Source organism: Mastigoproctus giganteus, chromosome 6 (genome assembly GCF_048544385.1).
Source record: "Mastigoproctus giganteus isolate SK-2022 chromosome 6, ASM4854438v1, whole genome shotgun sequence".
Taxonomy (NCBI): Eukaryota; Metazoa; Arthropoda; class Arachnida; order Uropygi; family Thelyphonidae; genus Mastigoproctus; species Mastigoproctus giganteus.
The window spans coordinates 234,675,363-234,699,734 of record NC_143580.1 but is presented as its reverse complement, the minus strand read 5'-3'; the positions used below and the strand labels follow the sequence as shown (position 1 = coordinate 234,699,734).

The 24,372-nt window shown below is 36.0% G+C and overlaps 1 protein-coding gene across 3 annotated transcripts in view; it reads right to left on the bottom strand.

Annotated features, from left to right (window-relative positions):
- Nucleotides 1-24,372, bottom strand: part of pcx (pecanex) — a 743,348-nt gene that overhangs the window by 484,562 nt on the left and 234,414 nt on the right. For all 3 annotated transcript variants that reach the window (XR_016547122.1, XM_090376780.1, XM_090376781.1), the window contains one exon: nucleotides 5,707-5,812. Coding sequence is in view for 2 of the 3 variants with exons in the window: in XM_090376780.1 (XP_090232906.1) it covers nucleotides 5,707-5,812 (106 nt within the window). In the remaining variant the exon portion in view is untranslated. The remainder of the gene's footprint in view (nucleotides 1-5,706; nucleotides 5,813-24,372) is intronic.

The following is a 24,372-nucleotide window of genomic DNA, read 5'->3' as shown; positions in this document are numbered from 1 at the left end:
CAGGGCAGGAAAAAGAAAGAAATCCAAGGATGCAAAGTAGAGATGGGGGGGAAGAATAAGCAGGATATGGCAATATTTGAAACCTAAATTCATGGCACACCTCACTGCATCATGCAAGGAATGTACCAGGGCAGTATCATGGAGCAGGTACACACCTTTTGCCATTTTTCTTTTATAGCAGCACATAGCTTTAAGAGGCTGGAATAATACTTTGCTGTCAGTACAGCTCTTTTGAAGGTAATCCATTAGAATTACACTATGCTGATCCCAAAAGACTGACAGCATCACCTTGCCAGAACTTGGATCTGGCAAGGTGAATTTTGGCAAGAACATTGTGCCCTTACTTTCTTCTAGTAAGGACGAAGTCTGGGAACCCATCTAGCAGACACTGTACTCATATGCAACAGTTGATGGATGATGTTGTCCACAGACCCTACACAAATTTTGAGCTTAATATTCCTCATCGATATCTTGGTCCTGAGCAGTCTGCAGAAGCTCAAACTTGTTCTTAAATTCCAGTACATACTGCTTTTTCTCCTCTTCTGTTATCTCAAAGACCTTCGTATTATTTACTCGAGTCAGTTTTTTCCTTTCTTTTCTTATATCTATATCAAGTGTGCATCTTACCATTCTGTGATCACTTCCAACATTTACCTTGTTCAGGATGGTAACATCATTCGCGATATATCTTCTGTTAGTGAGGATGAAGCTGATTTCAATAGTTGTTAATCCATTTGGGCTCTTCCATGTCCACTTTTGTTCACCCTTTTCTTGAAAAAAAGTGTTCATTACTGACAATTCTCAAGATTCTACAAATTCTACAAGTCTTTCATTTCTTTCGCCAATTCCAAAATTTCCTCTTTCTGCACTTTGTCTCTTTCCAACCTTAGCATTGAAATCCCCCCATGATAGTGTAGTGGATTTTTTGCTCGTTTAGAAGACTCTCAATTTCTGTGTACATTTCTTCAACCTCTTTATCATCGTGGCTTGATGTTGGTGCATAAATCATTATAACTTTTAGCTTGTACCTCTTAGAAATCCCGAGTAGTAGTCTTGACACCCTTGGTGATGTACTTTTGAATTCCAAAATGTTGTTTTTTATAACTTTATGGACCAGAAAGTCAGCTCCACCCCAAGTACATTATATAGTCTCTTATCTATCTAAGTCCAAGTCTTCTATAAAAGCCATGCACACATTCATTGTTGGATAGGCCTTGATAATTTGATGCATTTGTTTATATGACTCAGTAAATGAGTTAACTTATCGCAGCATCTAGTCCAATTGTTGCATTACTTCAGCCGTACACTTTTGGTCTGATTGTTTTTTCAAGCCGTTTTATTGTTGCTTCAGCAGAATCGAAAATACAAAGGTGTCCATATCCTGGCTTATTTGCCTCATTTGGTCACACCTAAAACAGTGTGGACCATTTCCAGGCAATGATTTAATATCTGTACCCATTGATGTGAATGCCATTGTTCAGTTGTACTCTAGTATATGTCTCTGTAATTATTTGCTTCGCGTGTATCCCCTGTAAGCAGCTCATGAAATACAGTAGGTGTCTTAGACAGTGGGTCAAGTGAAACCTTTCCATTATGATAGCATTTAGTGTATTTATTTGATGTTTAACTCCCCAATATCTTGCATTGCAATACTCACAGTAGTAACACATATTTCCTGTCATGCCCTTCCACATTAATTACAGCTTGTTGATTATTTGCATCTGGTACTTCTATTTGATTAGTCCTATGAAGTCTTCTATTTTCCAATCTTGCTTCTCTTTCTTCAATGTTTTCTGTACACCTATGTAGTTGTAGAGTCCCGTTTCGGTCTCTTAGATCTCTCCTCTAATGTTTCATTAGCATTTCTACATTTTCTCAAAACTTCTTACACACTGTTCAGCCATTTTTACACTTCTTAAAATTTAGAACAGTTTACTAAAATTGAAGACAGATCAAATAAACAGTTAAAATAAACATACATTGATAGCTTTCAGGCATAGGTTGCCTTTCTTCAGTCGAAAAACGTTAGTACACAAATTAATAAAGAATGCCTGGTATGGTGGTCATGCGAGGTGAACCGCATAAGTGGGTGCTGGCAACAATTAGCAGTTGAAAAATAGGGGCAGCATACATAAGCGTTTTATATAAATATAGATATCAGCAAAATTTAATAATAACTTTTTTCCTAAAATCAATTACAGGATTTTTTTTGGGAGTGTAAGGAACAAGGATCAGAGCTGCTGCTTCACTCTGGGGAAAATTACTGCTCTTTTGTATTTTTCATTTTGATAGAATCTTTCGGGGGGGGGGGGGGGGGTAAAGTTGCTCTATATCATTGTCTAGATCCCATGAGCTGCACTGGCAGCCTGACTGCACTATAAACTTCATATCTGACTGCACAATTTCCCGCAAGGTCTTTTTCATTCTTCACTACCCTGAGTGTAGTACCGAACAGTTGGTACATTACTCTGGGGTTACTGTCAATGTTAAACTTCGGTTGCCACCTCTTATCCCACTTGCCAAACTTTTACAGATCCTGTTGCAACAGCGTGCCATTTTTACTGTCATTAATAACCGTGCCAACCTTTTGTATCATCTGTAAAGTTGGACATTAAGCCAGTTCTTTTCTATATTTATCAATATCATTGATAAATATAGAAAAGAACAATGGTCCCAACACTAAAACCCTGGGGGACTCCACTAATAACATTAGTCCATGATGAGCAGAGCCCACTCATTACCAATCTCTGTCTTCTCTCACTCAACTGTCCTTTTATAAATAGCAGCAAATTTCCCATACTGTTCCAATCTGTACAGCAGCCATTTATGTGCAACAGATCAAAAGCTTTCCTGAAATCCAAATATATGATATCAAAATTATTTTTTGCATACAGTTGCTTTCTAACCACAAATTGGTCAGGCAAGATTTCCCTTTAATAAACCAATCCTGTGTCTGAACTATAGATGATCCTGCACTGCTTCTTTAATGAGTCACTCCATTGCTTTTCCCAGAACAGAAGTTAAACTAAAAGGTAACTGCACATGTCACCCACCCTTTGTTCCCTCTTTGTGAACTGGGGATACATTTGCACTTCTCCAGTCCACGGGAAGTTTCCCCGAAACTAACAATGCTCTCATAATTAGGGCTAAGGGTTTGCTTACTTCCTCTGCTGCCTCCCTTAATATAACTGGATGGATCTCATCCACCCCAGGTGACTTTCTTATGTTTACCTTCAACAATTTCCCCTCCACTTTCCTATTAGTTAGTACAAAGTCATTTAGTTGCCTATTAGAATTTGATAAACTTTTTGCCTTCACTTCTCTACAGAATCCTCATGTGTGAATAGATGCAAAATACTCATTTAGTTTGTCAGCTATTTGAGCAGGATCAGAGATTTCTCCTAGATCACTGAAGTGTCATGAAACAGTAATAATAATAGTATTCATTGAATAGTGCAAGGAAGCCACAGGCTTTTGCTGCACTGGCAAAAAAAAAAAAAAAAAAAGATGGATAAAACACAAATCTTATGCTTCCCTCCTCACGCAGTTAAGTATCCAATTGGCCTTTAAATTTATTCACTGTCAGCTTCAACTACCTGGGAGTCCATTTTTCCAGCTATCGACTCACTGGCTAAAAGAAACTTCCTACAATCTAATCTAAAGCTCAAGCCCTGTAGTTTGAATTTATGATCCCCCTAGTTCTGGAATTCTTTAGAACAGTGAGAATTCCATCTTCATTTATTTTACTAATCCCTCTTAGTCTTATAAACCTCAATCAGGTGATCTCTGAAGTCCCTGATTGCCAAACTCTGTAGCCCACATAATTGGAGTCTTTCCTCTTACAGTCATCTTGAGCCCGTCGCCACCAAATACGGAGGATGCGGAAAGGTCAGGGAATGACCATTGCATATCCCGGAGCAATATGGCCTTAGTTGCTAATGCTCCTAAAAACCAAATAACAAACAAACAAACAGTCATCTTTCTGTTGAGCTCCCTATTCATGTTGCACATCTTTGAACCCTTTCAAGGAGCTCAATGTCTTTTTTTTTTTCCAGAGGGTAGGAGACTACAATCAGTTTTGTCCAGATATCATACATTCAGAATGTATGAAAAAACATTTTTTTAAGTTTAAATACAACTTAAAAAACATATTTTTTAAATATAATTTGAGAATATTTTTATCACAAAATATTTTGAAGTATAGCAGTATTGTAGCAGTATCATTCATTCCATACGAAGTAATTTTTATTGGATGATTTAAAAATCACCTTTTTCTTTTGAGTCTATAGTTTGTTTTTTCTCAATAAAATAATCTTGCAATTTAGTTACTGATTGTCTCATATCAGTGTATTGATAAATTTAATGTTTGTGTTTTTTTTTCTGTTGAAAAAAAAATTGTTGGGGGTATTGGTGGTACATTTACTGCCAATACTCCCTTAAGGCCCTGAACCACACTCAGTCACCACAGCATAAATACTGAAATACATATGATTGTATTACATTTACTGGCTTACCTGAATTAAGATTAGCTAATAAAATTCTAAAATTTAAGAGCAAATTCTACAACCCAATATTTCTGTGATCCACAGTTAATGAGAGCTTCTCCAATAGTAATAACAAACAGTAAACTTTTAACAGTGTTCAATGTATTCACAATTTTTTGCCTTTAAAACTTCATACATTATCCAAGGTAATACTCCAATGGCACTGGATTTGATTTATGGTATTCGGCCTTTGCATTGTAATTTTTTTTCCCTTGACCCACTTTTATAACGTAACAATAGCAACATCTTGAGCATTTCCATGCTAATAATTATTAGGTTCACTTAGGCACATGTGGCAACGGCCATTTTTTTACCCAGTGATTATAATATTATTTTCTCCTCTTATTCTGAGATAAAGTTGGGGGGGGAGGCCTTGTTTTTGTCCTTTACTGGTAGGAATTATATTATAGACACCAGGGAGTACTGTCCTTTTCGAAGTAGGGCCACAGTGAAAAAATATTCAACTGCATGAAGTATTAGCATAATTATAGACACCAAGGGGGCACTGTCCTTTTCGAAGTAGGGATACAGTGAAAATATATTCAACTGCATGAAGTAACAATGGATTTATTACAAGTTTGAGATCTGAAACATTAACACTAGAATATAGATTTAAATTTAAAAGACAATCTCTTTTAAGTTTAAAAGATGACAGCAGTAAAGTTAGCACATGACTGCAGACAGCATGTACATCAATTTTTAGTGTTTGGTTTTTTACCATATATGAAGATCTTAAGTAAATCCACTGTTGCTGCACATAGTGAAATGTTTTATTTCCACATTTGGATTGCAGTAGTGGCTATTTCCATAAAGAGTATACACCTTTGCCCTACAATTCTCAAATTAAAAGAATTCATTCCCCCCCCCCTTTTTTTTTTTTTTTCATTTAAGAAATTATTGAAGTTTGGATAAATCTACATAAATGCAAGTGGAATTTATTTTAAAAACTAACAGCAATGAAAAAACCTGGCAAACTGAGTGTTATTAACAAAATTACAAGACTTCAAAAATTAATTAAAATGTTAATAATCTAACAGTAATACAATGACAAATATTTCTGAAGCACACATTTTCAATGTTGGGGGGGGGGAGAAGGGGGGCTGTGTTCAAATGCAGAGAAAATATGCTTCAGTTCTCAAATTTTTAACATAACATGACCAACCCAATGTCAGCTGCAGTTCCTGGCAAAAGTGCTAAAAGTTCAGGTCCACCATCGGGAGTCCTCCTCCTCCTTGCAAGAAGTTTGGGCCTTTTTGATTGATGAGGTACTACAAGAAGAAAGAAAATGAATTATTCACTGTGATAAAAGAAAAGATTCTATGGTTAATTTGAAATGGGACTGAGAAAGTGACAGTTAATATAAGGCATGACCGAGGAAGTGACCACTAATACAAGACTGTGACTGAAAAATTAGAAAATTGCATGTGTGGCTAGTTACACTGTTCACAGGAGAGACCTGCTAACATGTGTTTCATTTATAACAGAAATCAGATTCATCGTTGGGCACTATGAATCCAGAATCTCATTAATCAGAACTTTTTGATTTGTAATAATGTCATAATATCATTTTTTTTATTTAAACCACAAATATGAAAGGTAAGGTATTAGAACCTATAGTAGTAGTAGTAGTAGTATTGTGCATGGGTTGAAGGTTGAGATGACAGAAGATATTTATTGACATTAGACTTCTCTGTAGATTGTAATTTTCAGGAAATGTGTGTGTGAAGGGAGATTGTTACAGAAAACAAAAGTTGAAGGAATAAATAAGGAAGAAGAATAGTTAATTATTCTGTGAGTTTGAAGTTGGATAGTAAAAGGATGCTTACAGGTTATGGCACATGTTTGGACTGCTTTGGTTAGGGATTACAGAAACCAATTCAGAAGAATAGTGTCCATGGAAGTATCTAAAGAAGAAAAGTAATGCCAAGAGCAAAAGAGAAAATCCAGTTTTTTAGATGCAGAGGAAGCAATATTTGTAATGTGCTTATGCCAGGAAAGATTAGAAGTCAGGGTAATCCCTAACAGATATATGTAATCTTTTCTAGAAATCTAAGTGTCTTCAAAGATGAACATGGGGACAGGAGAATCCTTTTTGTGAAATATAAGCAAGGACTGAGTTTTAGGACTGAAATTAATTAAGTTACCTTTTCCCCACCGGAGAATTACCTGGACATCAGCATTTAAGGAATTGGTAGTGGATATTCAAACAGTCGAAGCTGTTTGTGCAGGGCAAGGTTTCTCAAACTGGAAGGTAAAATGCAAATGTCATCAGCAAAACTATGGATAAGATTTCTAGTCAATGGAAGAAGGTCATTAAAATACAAGAGGAAAAGAGTGGGATAAAAAACTGAACACTGGGAAACACCAGCATTAGTGAAGAAGTTAAAAGACAGAGAGTCATCTACCATTACCTGCAATGAACAGTCACAGGGAAAACTGTATATTCAATAACAAAAACAGTTGGCAAACCATAACATGGAAACCTTTTTCTATATGCCAAACATCAAAAGCTTTTGAAATGTCAAGAGCAACTGCTTGAGTTTCACCAAATGTTTTCATTTAATTTGTCCATTGATGGGTAACATAAGCCAATAATATCACCAGTTGATTGAAATTGACAGAATCCATATTGGCAATCGTAGATCAGATGGAAGGTTTCTAGATAGTTCAGAAGTTAGCGGTTAATGGATTTCTACATTATTCTAGAAAGAAAGAAGTGCTATAGGATGATAATTGGATGGGAGGTAGTTGTCACTCATTTCAGGAACTGGCCGGATATCAGCAAATTTCCATGCAGAAGGAAAAAAAACCTATAAGTAAGAAAGTGTAAAAAGGTAGCATAGTACAACAGCAAACTCAGAAGTACAAGTTTTGAGAATGGAGAAATACCATCAAGATTGTTAAAAATTCTTCTGACATCATTTTAATGGAAGACCATGGAAGGCATCAAACGGAGGGTACTGGGAATGGCAAGAGGTGGTTTACTACGATCATCAATACAAGAGCTAAAAGAAAAGTAGGATGCTAGCAGGTCATCTTTATCTTTAGCTGAGGTGGCAATAGAAACATGGTACAATGTAATACAGAAAAAAGTAGCACAAAAGTTTGCAGTGCATATGCACTTTTCACCAGTAGTCTGACCAGATTTTATAAAACAAGCTTGTTGCCTCATTATATATACTCTTGTGTTGTCTTTGAAAATGCAATGAGTATTTGTAAGGTGTTTACTGGAGAGTATATTTTTCAGTCATAAGGAATAGATACACTAAAGAACGCATTAAAGCAGTTACAATAGCATGTGAAAATGAGTTCTTTTCAGTATTGTGGCTTTTGCTACTTTGTTACTCACCTGGAGAAGACTGAGTCAAATCTCAAGAGACAGAAAGCATTCTCAAAGGCTTTTTCCTGTAGTCAATCTCAAACAGAGAGAGAGAGAGAGAGAGAGATATTAGTAGTAGACCTCTCTCTCTCTCTCAGTTATTCCAGGTTTTTCAACCTGCACACACAACATGCAAATGAGGACACACACACACACACACACACACACACACACACACACACACACACACACACACACACACACACACACACACACACACACACACACACACACACACCACAATATTGCCTTAGAAAGGTCAATAAAAACATCAATACAAAAGTCTTTAGAAAGAGTGTGTAGCCTGGTAATATAATGTGCTATATAAATTATAATAACAATAACATAAAAATGAATTTAAAAAAAATCTTCATTTTGAATATTAACAAGCAACCAGAAAACTTTCCTTGTCTTATACTTTCAAAATAAAATGATGGATGATTTGGATATACATAAAACTATTAATTTACGTAATGACTTGCTGCCTATTAATAACTTACATATTAATATCAGATTTAGATATTCTAAACCATTTGGTCTTAAAGCGTGTAACTATAAAATAATAGCTACAAACCTTCACAATATTAACATCGGACAGGATACATGTGTTTGCCACAAACCTTCATTTCATAGATACGTGGATCCTAACCATAACCACATTATAACCGGCAATTTAGATATAATCCCACATCCCAAACTTAGAGATATTTTATCACTGGGTTTTAAATTTCGACCTAATCTACCTATTAATAAATCTACCTTTAAAAAATTGTTATATCTAGATTTACTAAAATACTGCATAAGATCAGCACACAAATATAACATACCGGTTGAGGCATACCACATGTGGTTATTTACAATGCTTAATATCATATCTAACAAATATAATCAATTGAAATTCATACAGGATAATCTATATAATACCAAATTAATAAATAGGCGCTCAAAGATATACATGAACATTTTGTAATTACTCCCATTGACAAAGCTGCTTGCAATTATGCAAGCATATGTAAATCATATTATACAGAAATTATAAAAAATGAACTACAGTCTAGCCATACATATAAACAGATAACATCTTCCTCTAATATAATAATCAAAAAAGTAATTGCATTGCATAAAAAATTAAAGTTAAAGTATAATAACCTAAAATATCCGTTTATATAGGGCATACCCAAATTTCATAAATTACCTATTGCTTTTAGATTCTTAACATGATGTAGAGAGAGTTATGCTAAATTTCCCGGAAAAACATTAGAAAAGTTACTTAAAATTATATTAAATAACTTAAATAAAACTATTATAATAAATAATAACTTACCGATTATAAATGCAATAAAAAATAACAATATTCAACAAATACAAACATTTGACTTTAACAATCTATTTACGAGCATTAATCTTTATAATTTTAAAGTCGTTCTCCAGAAACTATATTTGGAAAATAAAAATGCTATAAAGGTTGATTTAACCTTTTGGGATACTCTAATAAAATTATGCATCTTTAATAATTATGTATATGACGAAACATCGTTATACTTGCAAGTGACTGGCACCCCTATGGGAAGTCCAGCATCAAGCATAATCGCAAACCTTTATCTAATTATACAGAAAGAGCATTCCAAGATAACCTACTTATATACAGATACATAGATGATCTATGTGTTTGTAAATGTCCACATCTTGTTCAGGATTACAGTAAATTATATCCAGAAGAACTTGTATTAGAAAAAACTAATAGTTCCGATACTATAGCAAATTACCTGGATCTTCATATAGAAATATTCCATAATAATAATATAGACGTAAACGTATATAATAAAATAGACGTAAACGTATATAATAAAAGAGACGCATTTAATTTCAATGTAGTCAGCCTTACAAACTGGAGATCTAATATATCAAAATCAGTGCATGCTAATATCATTTTATCGCAATGTCTGAGGAGTGCTTATATTTGCAATAATAATAAAAACTGTTCAGCAAACATAACAGCATTGTACGGCAAGTTGATTAATAATAATTTCCCTAACGCTTACCGAAATATCACTTCAGGAAAGCGATAAGCATAATTAATTTCAAAAATTTGTTTTCTGAACCTATTGTTTCAATATAATTGTCATATTTAGTGCCATGTACATATGTACATAGGATACACTTTGCATTCTTGGTGTCTTACGGCGTAGAAAACTTGCATCCACCGGCTTACAAATTACAGCGTATAATTTTTTTTTTTTTTTTTAAATATATATTTAATCCTACTGGATAAATATATATATATATATATATATATAATCCATATAGTTAAATTCATTTAAATTTACTTAAATTCATGCTGAGGTAACACGCAAATTCAACTCAGGATCCTACTATAGGAATGGGTTTGCGATCCCGGGCATACCTGAGCCACAACTTATATCTTGTAATGTCTTTAAACTCTCCTACACTCTCTATTTTTATTTCTCCGAAATTATTAGGGCAATCCGAGGACGTAGGAGAAACTATTTCTTATCTATACCACTATTTTTCGCCTTTGTGGAGTTTAGGTTCTATTATTCCTACTCCTTTAGTTTTCTTCTTACTATCTGCATGTTTCTCTTTGTGTTAACTTAAATTTAATTATTTATTTATATTTATTTTTACCGTATCCATCACATAGGGGGCACCACATATTATTTTGACAACTATTACATTATTTCCTAGATACGGTAAATATGTAGTGTGTATTATATATTTAATCTTATTTTAATCATTAAATTACGTTCTCTGTCGGGTCAACGATGATTAATATATGCTTACACTTATATTTCTTACATTTGATTCTAATATTTCTAAAATTTCTTAACTTTTTATTTACATTTGATTTATATTTGACCTATTCCTTATTGGTTTAGATTTAAATTACTTAGCATATATTGATCATTACAGAAACAGAGAACATCTTGTCTTTTTTTTTTTTGCGTTTTCTTAAGTCCTTGATAGTATTATTGTTTGATTGATTTACTTTTTCTGTTATTTTCTGTTATCCTTAATATTTTATATATATATATATACTACTCCCTGGTTACGTGGTGTTTGGGGGGGGGGGGGTGAGTTGTGACCCGCGATATAACCACTACCTACAAATTTTCTCCAATTCATTGATTCTCGCTCCGAATATATATGCAAGGGAAATCTGACCATATTTGTGATATTTACCACACTATTCTGTGCATTAATTTTTTTAAATTCTACCTGAAAACCAAAAAAATTCACTTGAGAAGGGTTAATACTAATGTGTCAACAAACAAATTTTTCAAAAATTATTCATTTTCACAAAAACATGTAGCAATATATAACTATAAAAAATTCAAGGAATTTATTTGATCACTTCTTTAAAAAGTCTAATTTTTTGTTGCTTTTTATAGGAGAATAGTTTTTGCAAGATTATATTTTTTAATGACACTAATTCAAAATCTTTACTTGCTCAACCTTATGCTGTGCCTCTAACCCAGAGGTTCCCAAACTTTTTTGGTTCACGGCGCCCTTAGTGTCCCACTAATTTTTTCACAGCATCCCTATGCCAAAAGAAATATCTTACACAGTGGTTTTTGACCTTTTAATATATATACCTATATATATATTAAGAGCAATAGCATCATTAATACACAGCCATTTCTGAATAAACAGAATATTTATAAGGCGGCATCGTTTTAAGTTATATCTCATATTGTGAATACCTTCGCAACGAGTTGCCATGGTATTGCACTACTTTGAATAAGTAACGCTTCACCTAAGGAGAAGACTAATGTTACTTATTCTCAGATAGGTACCACCACCCAGACGGCACCATTTCAGGGCTTCAACTCACACCACTCAAAAACTCATATAAACTCCTCGAATAGGCAATGCTTCCCCAGTGTAGAAGGCTGTTGTTACCTATTCTTGGAAACTCCGGACATCATCAGCCTCCCCCAGGTGCCATTTCAGGGCTATTTGGCCCTTCTTCAGTGGGTGGGTAGGTAGCCAAGTGATGCAATGATGGAAAAACAGTTATGAAGTATACCTCCACAATATGAGGGATGCCTGATGATGTATGATGTATTTAGACTAAGATGCATTTAGGGCTAAAGCCTCAAGCTGCGAGCATATTTAGACTAGGTATATATTAAGTGCAATAGCATCATGAATACACAGCTATTTCTGAATAAACAGAATATTTATAAGGCGGCATTGTTTTAAGTTATATCTCATATTGTGAATACCTTCACAACGAGTTGCATGTAGATAGGTTTTTTTTTTTTTTTTTTTATGTGAACCCCAAACACGAGAGGTATTAGAACCTATAGTACTTAGTACCGTGGCTTTGCTTATTCTCAGATAGGTACCACCTATCTGAGAATAGGCAAATTTAGACTATGTATATATTAAGTGCTATTGCACTTAATATATACATAGTCTAAATTTGCTCGCAGCTTGAGGCTTTAGCCCTAAATGCATCTTAGTCTAAATACTTCACACACCATCGGGCATCTCTCATATTGTGAAGTAATACTTCATAACTGTTTTGCCATCATTGCATCACTTGAGTACCTACTCACCCACCGAAGAAGGGCCAAACAGACCTGAAACGGTGCCGTCTGGGTGGTGGTACCTATCTGAGAATAAGTAACATTAGTCTTCTCCTTAGGTGAAGCATTGTATAGTTGCTCATCACAGAAACCTTCACATGTAAATTTTAAGTGACTAATAAATTGCTTTGCACTATCAGCATTTGATGATTTTGCTTCACCACTAATTGTGATTTCCTCAATGCCATAATGTTTCTGCCAACACCATAGCCATCCATTATTGGCAGAGAGAATTCATCATCACACTTTAATCTTTGAAAAAATTTCTTCGCTTGCATCTTCAGTGGAATCTGCGATTCCACTGTCAGAATGGGACTTGACAGTAGAAATCCTAGATTGCGTTTCTGAACAAACCATGTGTATAAACAATCATCCACTGACTCGTTTTGCAAGTCTTGATTTCTTCCTTTTTCTGTAATCCATCCTCGTATTCTTCCCTCCAGAATACCCAACTCCAGTTTTATTTGTACTTTCGAGACACCAAACTTTCTCGTTAGATTGCAATCGGCTGTTCCTTGATGGTGTACAACTTTCTTTTATTAATGTTCACCATAAACTCTGAAATTAATTTTAATTTATTATGAATGATAACTACGTCTGTAAAGCTCGCAAAAATGTAAAAAAATCACCGATACATACCGAACAGGCACAAAAAAGCACAATCGGCACAGGTAAGTCTCAAACAACAGATCGCCTTTTTTTTTCTTTTTTTTTTTTTTTACAGTGACAACCTTACACAAGAAAGGATAATCGATACTAAATGTAGAGGCTAAAACAACCTCACATTTTTCGAATTCACTGCTCTCATATGGCTCATTTTCGGGAAAACCATTCTTTTGTGTTGGAGGAGATAAACAAATCGTGTGATTCAAGCTATGAGGTAGGGGTTAGTAAACTTGAAGGAGATTAGCAAATCCTGCCACTCACCGAAAGGGTAAGATAGGACAGAATACCATCGCAAGAATAAAACTCAAACCGAGCAGGAATTTCTTTGTTCAATAAACATCCTTTTTCTTCTGAACTTGCCGGAAGGGTAAAGTTCCCTGGGATTTCCACTCCACTCCACTTTAAAATCTCATCCTTTATCTAAACCTTGGTTTTCTTGAATCTGTTTTGAACGAGATGCAAGAAAAGCGGCAGCTACTGATGTTGTTGTTGTTATTGTTGTTATTTGGTTTTTAGGAGCATTAACAACTAAGGCCATATTGTACCGGGGATATGCGGTGGTCATTCCCTGACCTTTCCGCATCCTCCGTATTTGGTGGTCACGGGCTCGAACCCCGGTCTAATCAAGAAGCGTGCGCTACACACTGCTACTCCTGCCCATCTGGCTACAGAGCCGCCAGCTACTGATGACTGCAGCAAAAAGACAAATCTAAATTTTTAGGACACACCCTAAGACATAACAAATTTTTAGTGAATATCTCAGAAGGAAAAATATTGGGAAAGAAAGGAAGGAGGGAAGGGGATGACGAAGGAAGAAAATCCTGGAAAACCTAATAAGGAAAATGAACTTTAGGGGATATGAGGAAATGAAAGGTTCAGCAGAAGACAGAGATGTACGGTTGCAGCGACAAGGCAAAGCCTTTAGAGTTTTATAATGATGATGATGATTAATGAAGTCATATACTTACATTATTATATAATGTGGGAGACTTTTGAATTCGGATTAAGAAATATATGCAAATAGATCAAAAAAAGAAATTATATAATGTATGTAGTAACAAAATAGAAAAAAATAATTATTTTTAAAAGTAAAGATCATGGGCAGATGATTACTTTTGCTTAAAAATATTAATATAAAACCATTATATAAATTTCAGTTCGTTCTCTAAGATAGCAAAGGCTAGAATAGAGAGTATTAGAAACAAGTATGATATTTATAGATTATTAACATTGGCAGTGGCAAATGATGCAAAAAAGAAAGATCGAGCAGCATCAGCAAAGAAAAGAAGGGAAAAAAATGACACCTCCCATTTCACCTGTTCATTTGCTTAATCATTTGTCTAGTTCTTGTTTGAATTTATTTAAAACTTATCTATACCAGAACCATTTCTCCTTAATTTAAATCTGTGCCCCTCATCTGTGTGGTCTCAGCAAGACGAAGAATCTCATCAGCATTAAGCTTGCTCAAACCATTCAAAGCCACATTTCAATCAGATCACCAAGCAGGTGCCTAGACTACAGAGGCTACAATTTGCAGAACTGAAGCCTTTCTTGGTAAGAGCACCCCTTTGTTTCACTCACCAATCTCATTGCCTTTCTCTGTATTTGTTCCAGTAGCTCCACATCCTTCCTAAAATAAGGTCACCTGACCCTGTATGCAGAACTCAACATATAGCCTGACCATATTGATACAATCGGATAATCACCTCCTCGTCCTTTTTTTTTTTTTTTTTTTTAAATGTGAACCCCAAACACGAGGTATTAGAACCTATAGTACTTAGTACTGTGCTGGGTTGGAGGTTGAGAAGACGAAAGAAGATATTTGTTGACACTGGACTTGAACTTCTGTAGATTGTAATTATCAGTAAATAAGTATGAAGGAAGGTTGTTCCAGAAAACGGCAGTTGAATGAATAAATGAGGACGATGAAAAGTTGGTTATGTGGGTTCGAAGTTGGACAGTAAATGGATGTTGGCTGGTGGCGGCACGCGTTTGGACTGTTTTGAAAGAGATAGCGGGAATTATAGAAGCCAGTTCAGAAGAACAGTGCCCATGGAAGTATCTGTAGAAGAGCCATGCAGCAGAAACAGTGCGTCTATGCGAAAGCGAGTGGAGAGACTCTGTTAGAGATGAATCATTAACTAACCTAACTGCCCTCTTCTGAATGGAATCAAGAAGCCTGAGAGGTTTTGGGGGCACCACCCCAGATGTGGGAACAATATTCCATGGCAGGGCGGATTTGCGATTTATACAGAGTGAGAAGCTGTTTGGAAGAAAAGTAACGCCGAGAGCGAAAGAAAAAAACCAAGTTTTTTAGATGCAGAGGAAGCAATATTTGTAATCTGCTTGTGCCAAGAGAGATTAGAAGTCAGGGTAATCCCCAAAAGGGATATATCATTTTGCCTAGAAATCGGAGTGTCACTAAACATAAGTGTAGGAGCAGAAGAATCCTTTTTGCGAGATATAAGACAAAACTGAGTTTTAGAAGGGTTGAAATCAACTAAGTTGTCTTTGCCCCACTGGAGAATTACCTGAAGATCGGCATTTAAGGAATTGGTAGCAGATTTTCGAGAAGTTGAAGCTGATTGAGCAGGACAAAGTTTTCAAAATGGAAAGTTGAATGCAATGTGCTATTATCGGCAAAACTATGGATAGGATTTCCAGTCAATGGAAGAAGGTCATTAATATACAAGAGGAAAAGAGTGGGAGAAAGAACTGAACCTTGGGGGACCCCGGCATTAATAGAGAAGTTAGAAGACAAAGAGCCATCTACCATCACCCTTAGTGAGCGATCAAAGAGAAAACTGGAAAACCAATTACTAAAAACAGTTGGCAAACCATAAGATGGAAGCTTGTTTAGAAGACCTTTATGCCAAACACAATCAACAGCCTTTGAGATGTCAAGAGCAACTACTTGTGTTTCACCGAAACTTTCCATTGAATTAGTCCATAAATGGGTAACATAAGACAGAATATCACCATGGATCGACACTGACGGAACCCATACTGGTGATCGTTGATCAGATGGAAGGTTTCTAGGTAGTTTAAGAGTTGGCGGTCAATTGATTTCTCCATTACTTTAGAAATAGTAGAAGTAATTGCAATGGGACAATAATTGGACGGGAGGGATTTGTTACCCTTTTTAGGAACTGGCTGGATATGAGCAAATTTCCAAGCAGAAGGAAAAACACACCTTTGGAATAAGAAAGTAAAAAAAGGCGGCAAAGTATAGGAGTAAGTTCAGGAGCACAGGTTTTAAGAACAAGTGGAGAAATACCATCAGGAGCTGGAGCTTTCTTAGCATCAAGATTCTTCAAAATCTTTCTGATATCCTTTTGAAAGAAGACCACAGGAGGCATTGAATGGAGCGTGTTGGGAATGGTGGGAGGTGTTTTACCAAGATCATTAATACATGAGTTGGATGAAAATGGGATGCTAGCAGGTCAGCTTTATCCCCAGCTGAAGTGACAACAGAACCATCTGGTTTGGACAGAGTAGTGAGCAGAGATGGGAAAAAAGTTGCGGCCAACAGCTTTGGCAAGAGACCAGAATGCTCGGCTACCATTAAGGCAAGAAGCAAGTTTTCTACTCTTAGCATGTTCAAACTCTAGTTTGGACTGATTAATAACTGCTTTACAATTGTTGCAAGCTTTGGTGTAGGCAGAAAATGAAACTGGAGAATTAGAAACAAGCCAATTACGATATGCAACATTCTTCTCTTGAACAGCCTTAGCACATTTATTGGAAAACCAAGGTTTAGACAAAGGACGAGATTTTAAAGTGGAATGTGGGATAAAGGATTCCATTCCTGAAAGAATAATTTCACTGACACAATCTCAGCAAACGTTGACATCAGAAGTTTTGAAACAGTAATCTGACCAAGGAAGGGAAGAAAAGAAGTCTTGCAGGTCATCCCATTTTGCATTCTTGTAATGCCAAACAACACAAGGTTGGAAATAGCAATGAGATAAATGTTCCAGTGGAGAAGAGACAATCACCAAGTTGTGATCTGAAGTGCCTAAAGGACCTCTCATTTCGACTGAGTACTTAGAAGGGTTGTTTGTGAGAAAAAGATCAAGCGTATTGGCTGTATGATTACGATTGTCCAGTTTCTTGTAGTTAAATGAACAATCTCTGCTAGGTCATTAGTAATTGTAAAAGCCTCAGCATTTCGACCTGTTGGGTCGGTGTGAGTAGAAAACGGAAGCCAGCTGGAGTTGTGAACATTAAAATCACTAAGGAAAATTACCTCACTGTTAGGAAAGTTGGACTGGAGAAAGTCAAGTTGCAAAGAGAGGAAGTCAGAGAGCTGCAAGTGATTAGTGGAGTTGTGACAACAGATGAATTGGACACAATGAGGTAGAGAGATTTTAAACCAGAGAAGATCAATGAGGGGAGATTCCAAATTGTCAAGTCTCTGACAGGGAATATCAGAACGGACATATGCACAAGTACCACCTTTCAAGCGAAAGGAATCATACAGCGAATAAGTTACGCATCTGAGATGAGCAGTAGTTGAATCAACCGATAACTGAGATTCTGTCAGGAAAAGTACATGTGGTTTTGGCAGACTGCAAGTGGAAATGGACATCGTTGAGATTAGAATTGAGACCGTGTTATATTTGTGAAATGAATTAGGAAGTCCTTGGGAGGTTTAGATCTTTTCGCAGATAAGCTTGCTCTATTAGTTTGACAATTCATGGTGTATTCAATAGTAAGAAAAAGTGGGTGGGACATGCTGTATGAAGTAATGAAATTTTTGGATAGGGCATACACGTGGTAAGAATATACCCAGATCCTTGACATAACGTGGCCTCGACAATGCTCCCATCATACACACTACTCGGACTCCCTTCAGTCACTATCTGGCAGAGTAGAGGTAGCAAGATTATACACTAGCTGATCCGGAAGCCTCCTAGAGAGTTACTAATAGGTTCGGTCCGGTGTACTAACTAGCGGCCGGCCTGCGAACACCGTTTTAGAGCTGTACCCTCGAAATGTAAGGAATATTGGATCTCGCCACGACGTTCATCATAACCTCAAAAGTCATAAATCATACTGCATGATGGAAGAGATAGGGAAGGGTTGACCGGAACTTGGCTCTAGAGACTATACATGGGTTCCACCACTTCAAGCCTCCAATAAGCAAAGTGGTGGTATTTCACCGGTTGATGAGAGTCATCTACCACCTAGTACTGCCTGGTAACATAGAGGGGCGGCGTTCCTCCATGTGGTGTGGGCGTCACACCTCGACCCCTGCTTACGTTGGTTCACACCTGGGTGGTCACCCACCATGAACTTGTGCATGGAGGTTATACCCAGGATTACTAACAGTCCCACCATCCTGAAGGTGCAAGCAGAGGATCTGGCTGTCACAGACCATCCGGACTTCGCCGAAATTGGGTCCACTTGACTTGAGTGTCACCCGAATATCAGTTCCATCAGCATTTTAGACTCCCAGGTAGCAAGTACAGGCATATCTGAGAGAATGTCTGTGACAACCTCAAGGACCAAACCAGCAGGAATAATAAGGTCAATGACAAGACCATACAAGCTGTCTTGGGCACTGCTCAGAGAACTTCTGACTGCACAATTACCGCCCCCCTCCCAGGTCTTTCTCATTTTTCACTACCCTAAGTGCATTACATACAGTTAGTACTCTGAGGTTACTGCTACCCATATGCAGTACATCGTATTTATCAATGTTAAACTTCAATTTCCATTTCTCAGCCCATTTGCCAAACTTTTCTAGATCTCACTGCAGTAGCGTACTGTCATTAACCACCCTACCAACCTTCATATCATCTGCAAACTTGGACATTAAGCCTGATATGCCTTCATCAATATACACATAAATATAGAAAACAACAATGGGCCCAACACCAAATCCCGGGGCAACTCCACTCATAACATTATTCCAATAAGAGGGATTTCCTTTGATAACCACTCCGTCTTTTTCCACTTTAGCATTCCTTTATCCATAGCATCAACTTGCTCCCAATACCACACTGCTCCAATTTGTACAGCAGTCTTTTATGTGCAAAGTATCAAAAGCTTTCCTGAAGAAAGTAAGCAAGCCAAGTATATGATACAAAATTATTTTTTGCATCCAGTTCCTTTGTGACCACATCATAGTAACCAATCAAACTGGTCAAACAAGTTTACCCTTAACAAACCCATGCTATGCTTGAATTGCAGCCTTGTCTAGATGATCCTAGATTATTTATTTTACCAGTGCCGCCATTATTTTCCCAGGAACAGAAGTTAAACTAACAGGTCTGTAAATACTCGTGACTCCCTTCGATCCACCTTTGTGAATTAGGGTTGCATTCAGGGGACCTTGCCTGAACCAAGAATGCTCTCATAATTATGACTAAGGGTTTGCCTACTTCCTTTGCTGCCTCCCTTAATATTAATGGATAGATACCATACAACCAGGTGCTTTTATTATGTTCTTCCTATGAACTTCACAATTTCTCTTCCACTTTCTTCTAAGTTATTACAAAATCATTTAGCTCCCTGTTAGAGCTTAATAAATTTCTGGCATTGCCTTCTCTAAAGACTTCCTTATGTGTAAATGTAGATCCAAAATACTCATTTTGTCAGAAACTTGAGAAGGATCATCAAACATTGCATAAAAGCCTTTATATAAAGGCTTTTATGCAATGTATATAATATATATAAATAAACTGATGTAAATTTTAGCGAAGAATGAGATAGAAACCAACTAATTATCATAACTAAAATAAAATAAAAATTTTATTTTAATTTCAACAGTATTGAAATTAAAATAAAATCTGAAATTTCAAATTGGAAACCTATCAAAAGTACAGCAAGACAAGGTTGTAGCCTTTCCCATTTTTATTCATAATATATATAGAGGCATACCTCGAATAACGAATAGGATGCGTTCCACGAAATTACTTCGTTAAGCGAAACTTCGTTTTCAGAGGTAAAAATACTATGGCCAGAATAGGGATACGTTCTTACGTAAAGAAAATGAAAAGCTTTTTTTTTGGACAAAGAAGAGTTTTATTAAATAAACAGTCAACTTACATACAAAGTGAAATCACATTTTAAAATACGAGTCTAAAGTTGATTGTTTATGCTTTTTTTCTCTTTCATTTAACAATTGCCTATACGGAGTTATTGCATTTAACACTGATCGCTTAACAATAATACTTCTTCCTAAATCAGGATCATTTTCACTAAAAAAATTTAACGTTTTCAATGTCATTTAAGCACCTTTTTAAATCTTTGGTTGTTAACACTTTTTCGGCAGGAACTTCTTTAACTTCGTCTTCATTGCTAACAAGGTTTTCTAAATCTTCCACTGAAAAACCATTATCTTCTGCATTCAATAAATTTCTAACATCCTCTTCATTGACATTTTCGAAACCTATTGATTGAGCCATCTGGATAACTTCATTTCCAATTTCTTGGATGTTATTTTCTTCTTCTAGTACAACTTAAATAATAAATAAATAAATAAACTTCTGGCCATATTTTGCGCCAAACTCCATTTAAGCATTTCTTAGTGGCTTCTTTCCAAGAACTATCAATGTTTTCAATTGCGTTTTTAATGGTGTAGTTTTTCCAAAAAGTTTTAACTGTCATTTCCTCTTTATCCTCTAGTTCAGTTAAACTGCTTAATGTTCGACGCAGATAATAAGCTTTAAATGATGCTTTTCCTCCCTGATCCAATGGTTGAATCAGGGAAGTTGTGTTTGCTGGAAGAAACACAACTTTGACAGGAATGCATGTGTCCAACGTGTTAAGATCAGTAGGATGTCCCAGAGCATTGTCTAACAACAAAAGAGCTTTTTCTTCAAAGTTGTTTTTTTGACAATACCGTTTTACTTCAGGACAAAAGTGGTTAACAAACCAATCAGTAAATAACTCCTTGGGAACCCACGCTTTTCTATTTGCTTTCCATATTACAGGTAAATTCATTTTTATGTTACCTTTTAACGCCCTCGGATTTTCTGAATGGTAAACTAATAACAATTTTAATTTATAATCGCCAGAGGCATTTGATCCAAAGAGTAACGTTAAACGGTCTTTGGCTGCTTTGAACCCAGCAGCTGATTTTTCTTCAATAGATATGAAGTTTTTTGTTGGTAGCCGTTTCCAGAACAAACCGCTTTCGTCAACATTGAACACCAAATTTGGAAAATTTTCACGTTCAATTATTTCCTTTAGTTTTTCTGGAAACTTATTTGCAGCTTCTCCTGTTAATTTTACACTATGAATCCTGGCCCGTTTTTTAAATTTCTCGAACCAACCACGAGAAGCCCCAAAGGTTTCCGTAATTTCTTCAGTTTGTTTAGATTTCAGGTGATTAAACTGGAATATATTTTTTTTATGTTAAATGGGGCTTGAAATTGCCGACTTCGTTATAGCGAAGCTTCGTTATCAGAGGTAACGTTAACCGAGGTATGCCTGTATATATAAATTCTTTAATAAAGCATGGCAAAATGACAGTTCATAATACCAAACTATTATGTAAAGGAGTAAACATAGATTGTTTATTGTTTGTAGATGAAGTTTTAGTTGCTCAATCAAAAATGATTTACGATTTTTACTTTATCATTTAAACATTCCATCTTAAATCTAATTTAGAGTAAATATAGATTGAAAACTGTAATGTCAGGGGTATCAAAGGAAAATAGATGATTTATGCTTAAAAGTAAAATTCTAGACAAGGCTAATGACTTTAAATTCCAAGGCTATCATTTAACACATCATGAAAAAGATATAGAATATTAAACAATAAATTTTTAAAGTTTTAGGAATAATAACTTGATATTCAAACTTTCATTAGTGAAAAGGCATATAGTAGAATAAAAGTTGAAGTGCCAAGAGCATGGGAATGATGTATGAAGAATATAAAAGAGGGTGTTGGTATGTGATTCAGGTAGAAAGAAAACCAAGGACACTAAGCAAGTCTGTTACAGGCCACTAGAATTGATTTACATGATTTTCATATAATGAATTTAATTTCTTTACATTTCAACACAATATAATCTACCTATTGTCTGACGTATGGACAATACTTTCCTATTCTCTCCTGGCGAGTTGAGAGTTTTTAAATATTTCAGGAGGCTCAACGTAGTTCCCAAAATACAAGATTCCAAGTGCAATTTTGTTACTGACTTGAGTAATAAAATACAAATTTCCTTCTCCCTAGATGTAATGGTAATCCAAATCATTGATAAAACACCATGTGCCTTCCTTAATGCCTACATACAATTAGCATTAGCATGGACACATGATGCAAGAAAGCAAGGTTATACAGCATCAGCCAAACCCCCCCCTTCGCATTTCACCCATTCACTCGCTCCAAATGTTTGTCCAGTTCTGCCTTGAATCTGTTTAAGCTATCAACTTCTAACATGTAGGTTAGTGCAAAGGCATCATTTTAACCTAGCTATCTACCAAAGTAGTTAAATTAATTAATTAAATTGGCATCGTTTCGTTATATCTCATATTGTGAATGCCTTCACAACGAGTTGCCATGGTATTGTACTACCTCGAATAAATAACACTTCACCATTGGAGAAGACTACCGTTATTTATTCTCAGTGGATACCACCACCCAGATGGCACCATTTCAAGGCTTGTGGCATCTCTTTGGTGGGTGGGCGGGTACCCTGGTGTTGCAAAAGTGACAACCCAGTTGTGAAGTATAACTTCACAATATGAGAGATGCCTGATGGTGTGCAGTGATAAAGACTATAAAATATTTAAGGGCAAAGGCCTCATGCTATGAGGTAGAATGACAACCATGTAGGTTAGTGCAAATGCATCATTTCAACTTAGCAATCTACCAAAGCAGTTTAATTAATTAATTAAATTGGCATTGATTTGGTTATATCTCATATTGTGAATGCCTTCATGAAAAGTTGCCATGGAATTGTACTACCTCAAATAAATAACACTTCACCAGTGGAGAAGACTACTGTTATTTATGCTCAGTGGATAGCACCACCCAGATACCACCACCACCACCGTTTCAAGGCTTGTTGGCTTCTCTTCAGTGGGTGTGCAGGTACTACCCTGGTGTTGCAATAGTGACAACTCAGTTGTGAAGTATAACTTCACAATATGAGAGATGCCTGATGGTGTGCAGTGATAAAGGGCAAAGGTCTCATGCTACGAGGTAGAATGTCTAACATGTAGGTTAGTGCAAATGCATCATTTTAACATAGCTATCTACCAAAGTAGTTTAATTAATTAATTAAACTGGCAACATTTTGGTTATATTTCACATTGTGAAGTTATACTTCACAACTGGGTAGTCACTATTGCAACACCAGGATACCTGCCCACCCACCAAAGAGAAGCCAACAAGCTTTGAAACAGTGCTGTCTGGGTGGTGGTATCCACTGAGAATAAATAACAGTAGTCTTCTCCACTGGTGAAATGTTATTTATCCGAGGTAGTACAATACCATGGCAACTCGCCGTGAAGGCATTCACAATATGAGATATAACTAAATCAATGCCAATTTAATTAATTAATTTAACTACTTTGGTAGATAGCTATGTTGAAATGATGCATTTGCACTAACCTACATGTTAGTCATTCTACCTCGTAACATGAGGCCTTTGCCCTTAAATATTTTATAGTCTTTATCACTGCATATGATCAGTCATCTGTCATATTGTGAAGTTATACTTCACAGCTGGGTTGTCACTATTGCAACACCAGGGTACCTACCTACCCACCCACCAAAGAGAAGCCAACAAGTTTTGAAACAGTGCCATCTGGGTGGTAGTATTCGCTGAGAATAAATAACAGTAGTCTTCTCCACTGGTGAAGTGTTATTTATTTGAGGTAGTACAATACCATAGTAACTCGTCATAAAGGCATTCACAATATGAGATATAACCAAATCGATGCCAATTTAATTAATTAATTTAACTACTTTGGTAAATAGCTATGTTAAAATCATACATTTGCACTAACCTACATGGTAGTCATTCTACCTCGCAGCATGATGCCTTTGCCCTTAAATATTTTATAGCTATCAACATCTACAACGACAGATGGAAGTTTGTTCTGGAAATCAACCACCCGCTGGGTAAAGACGAACTTCCGCACAGCTATCCTACAACTGTCTTTCCTCAATTTCAATTCATGCTCTGTCAGACAATTATTCTCAGTA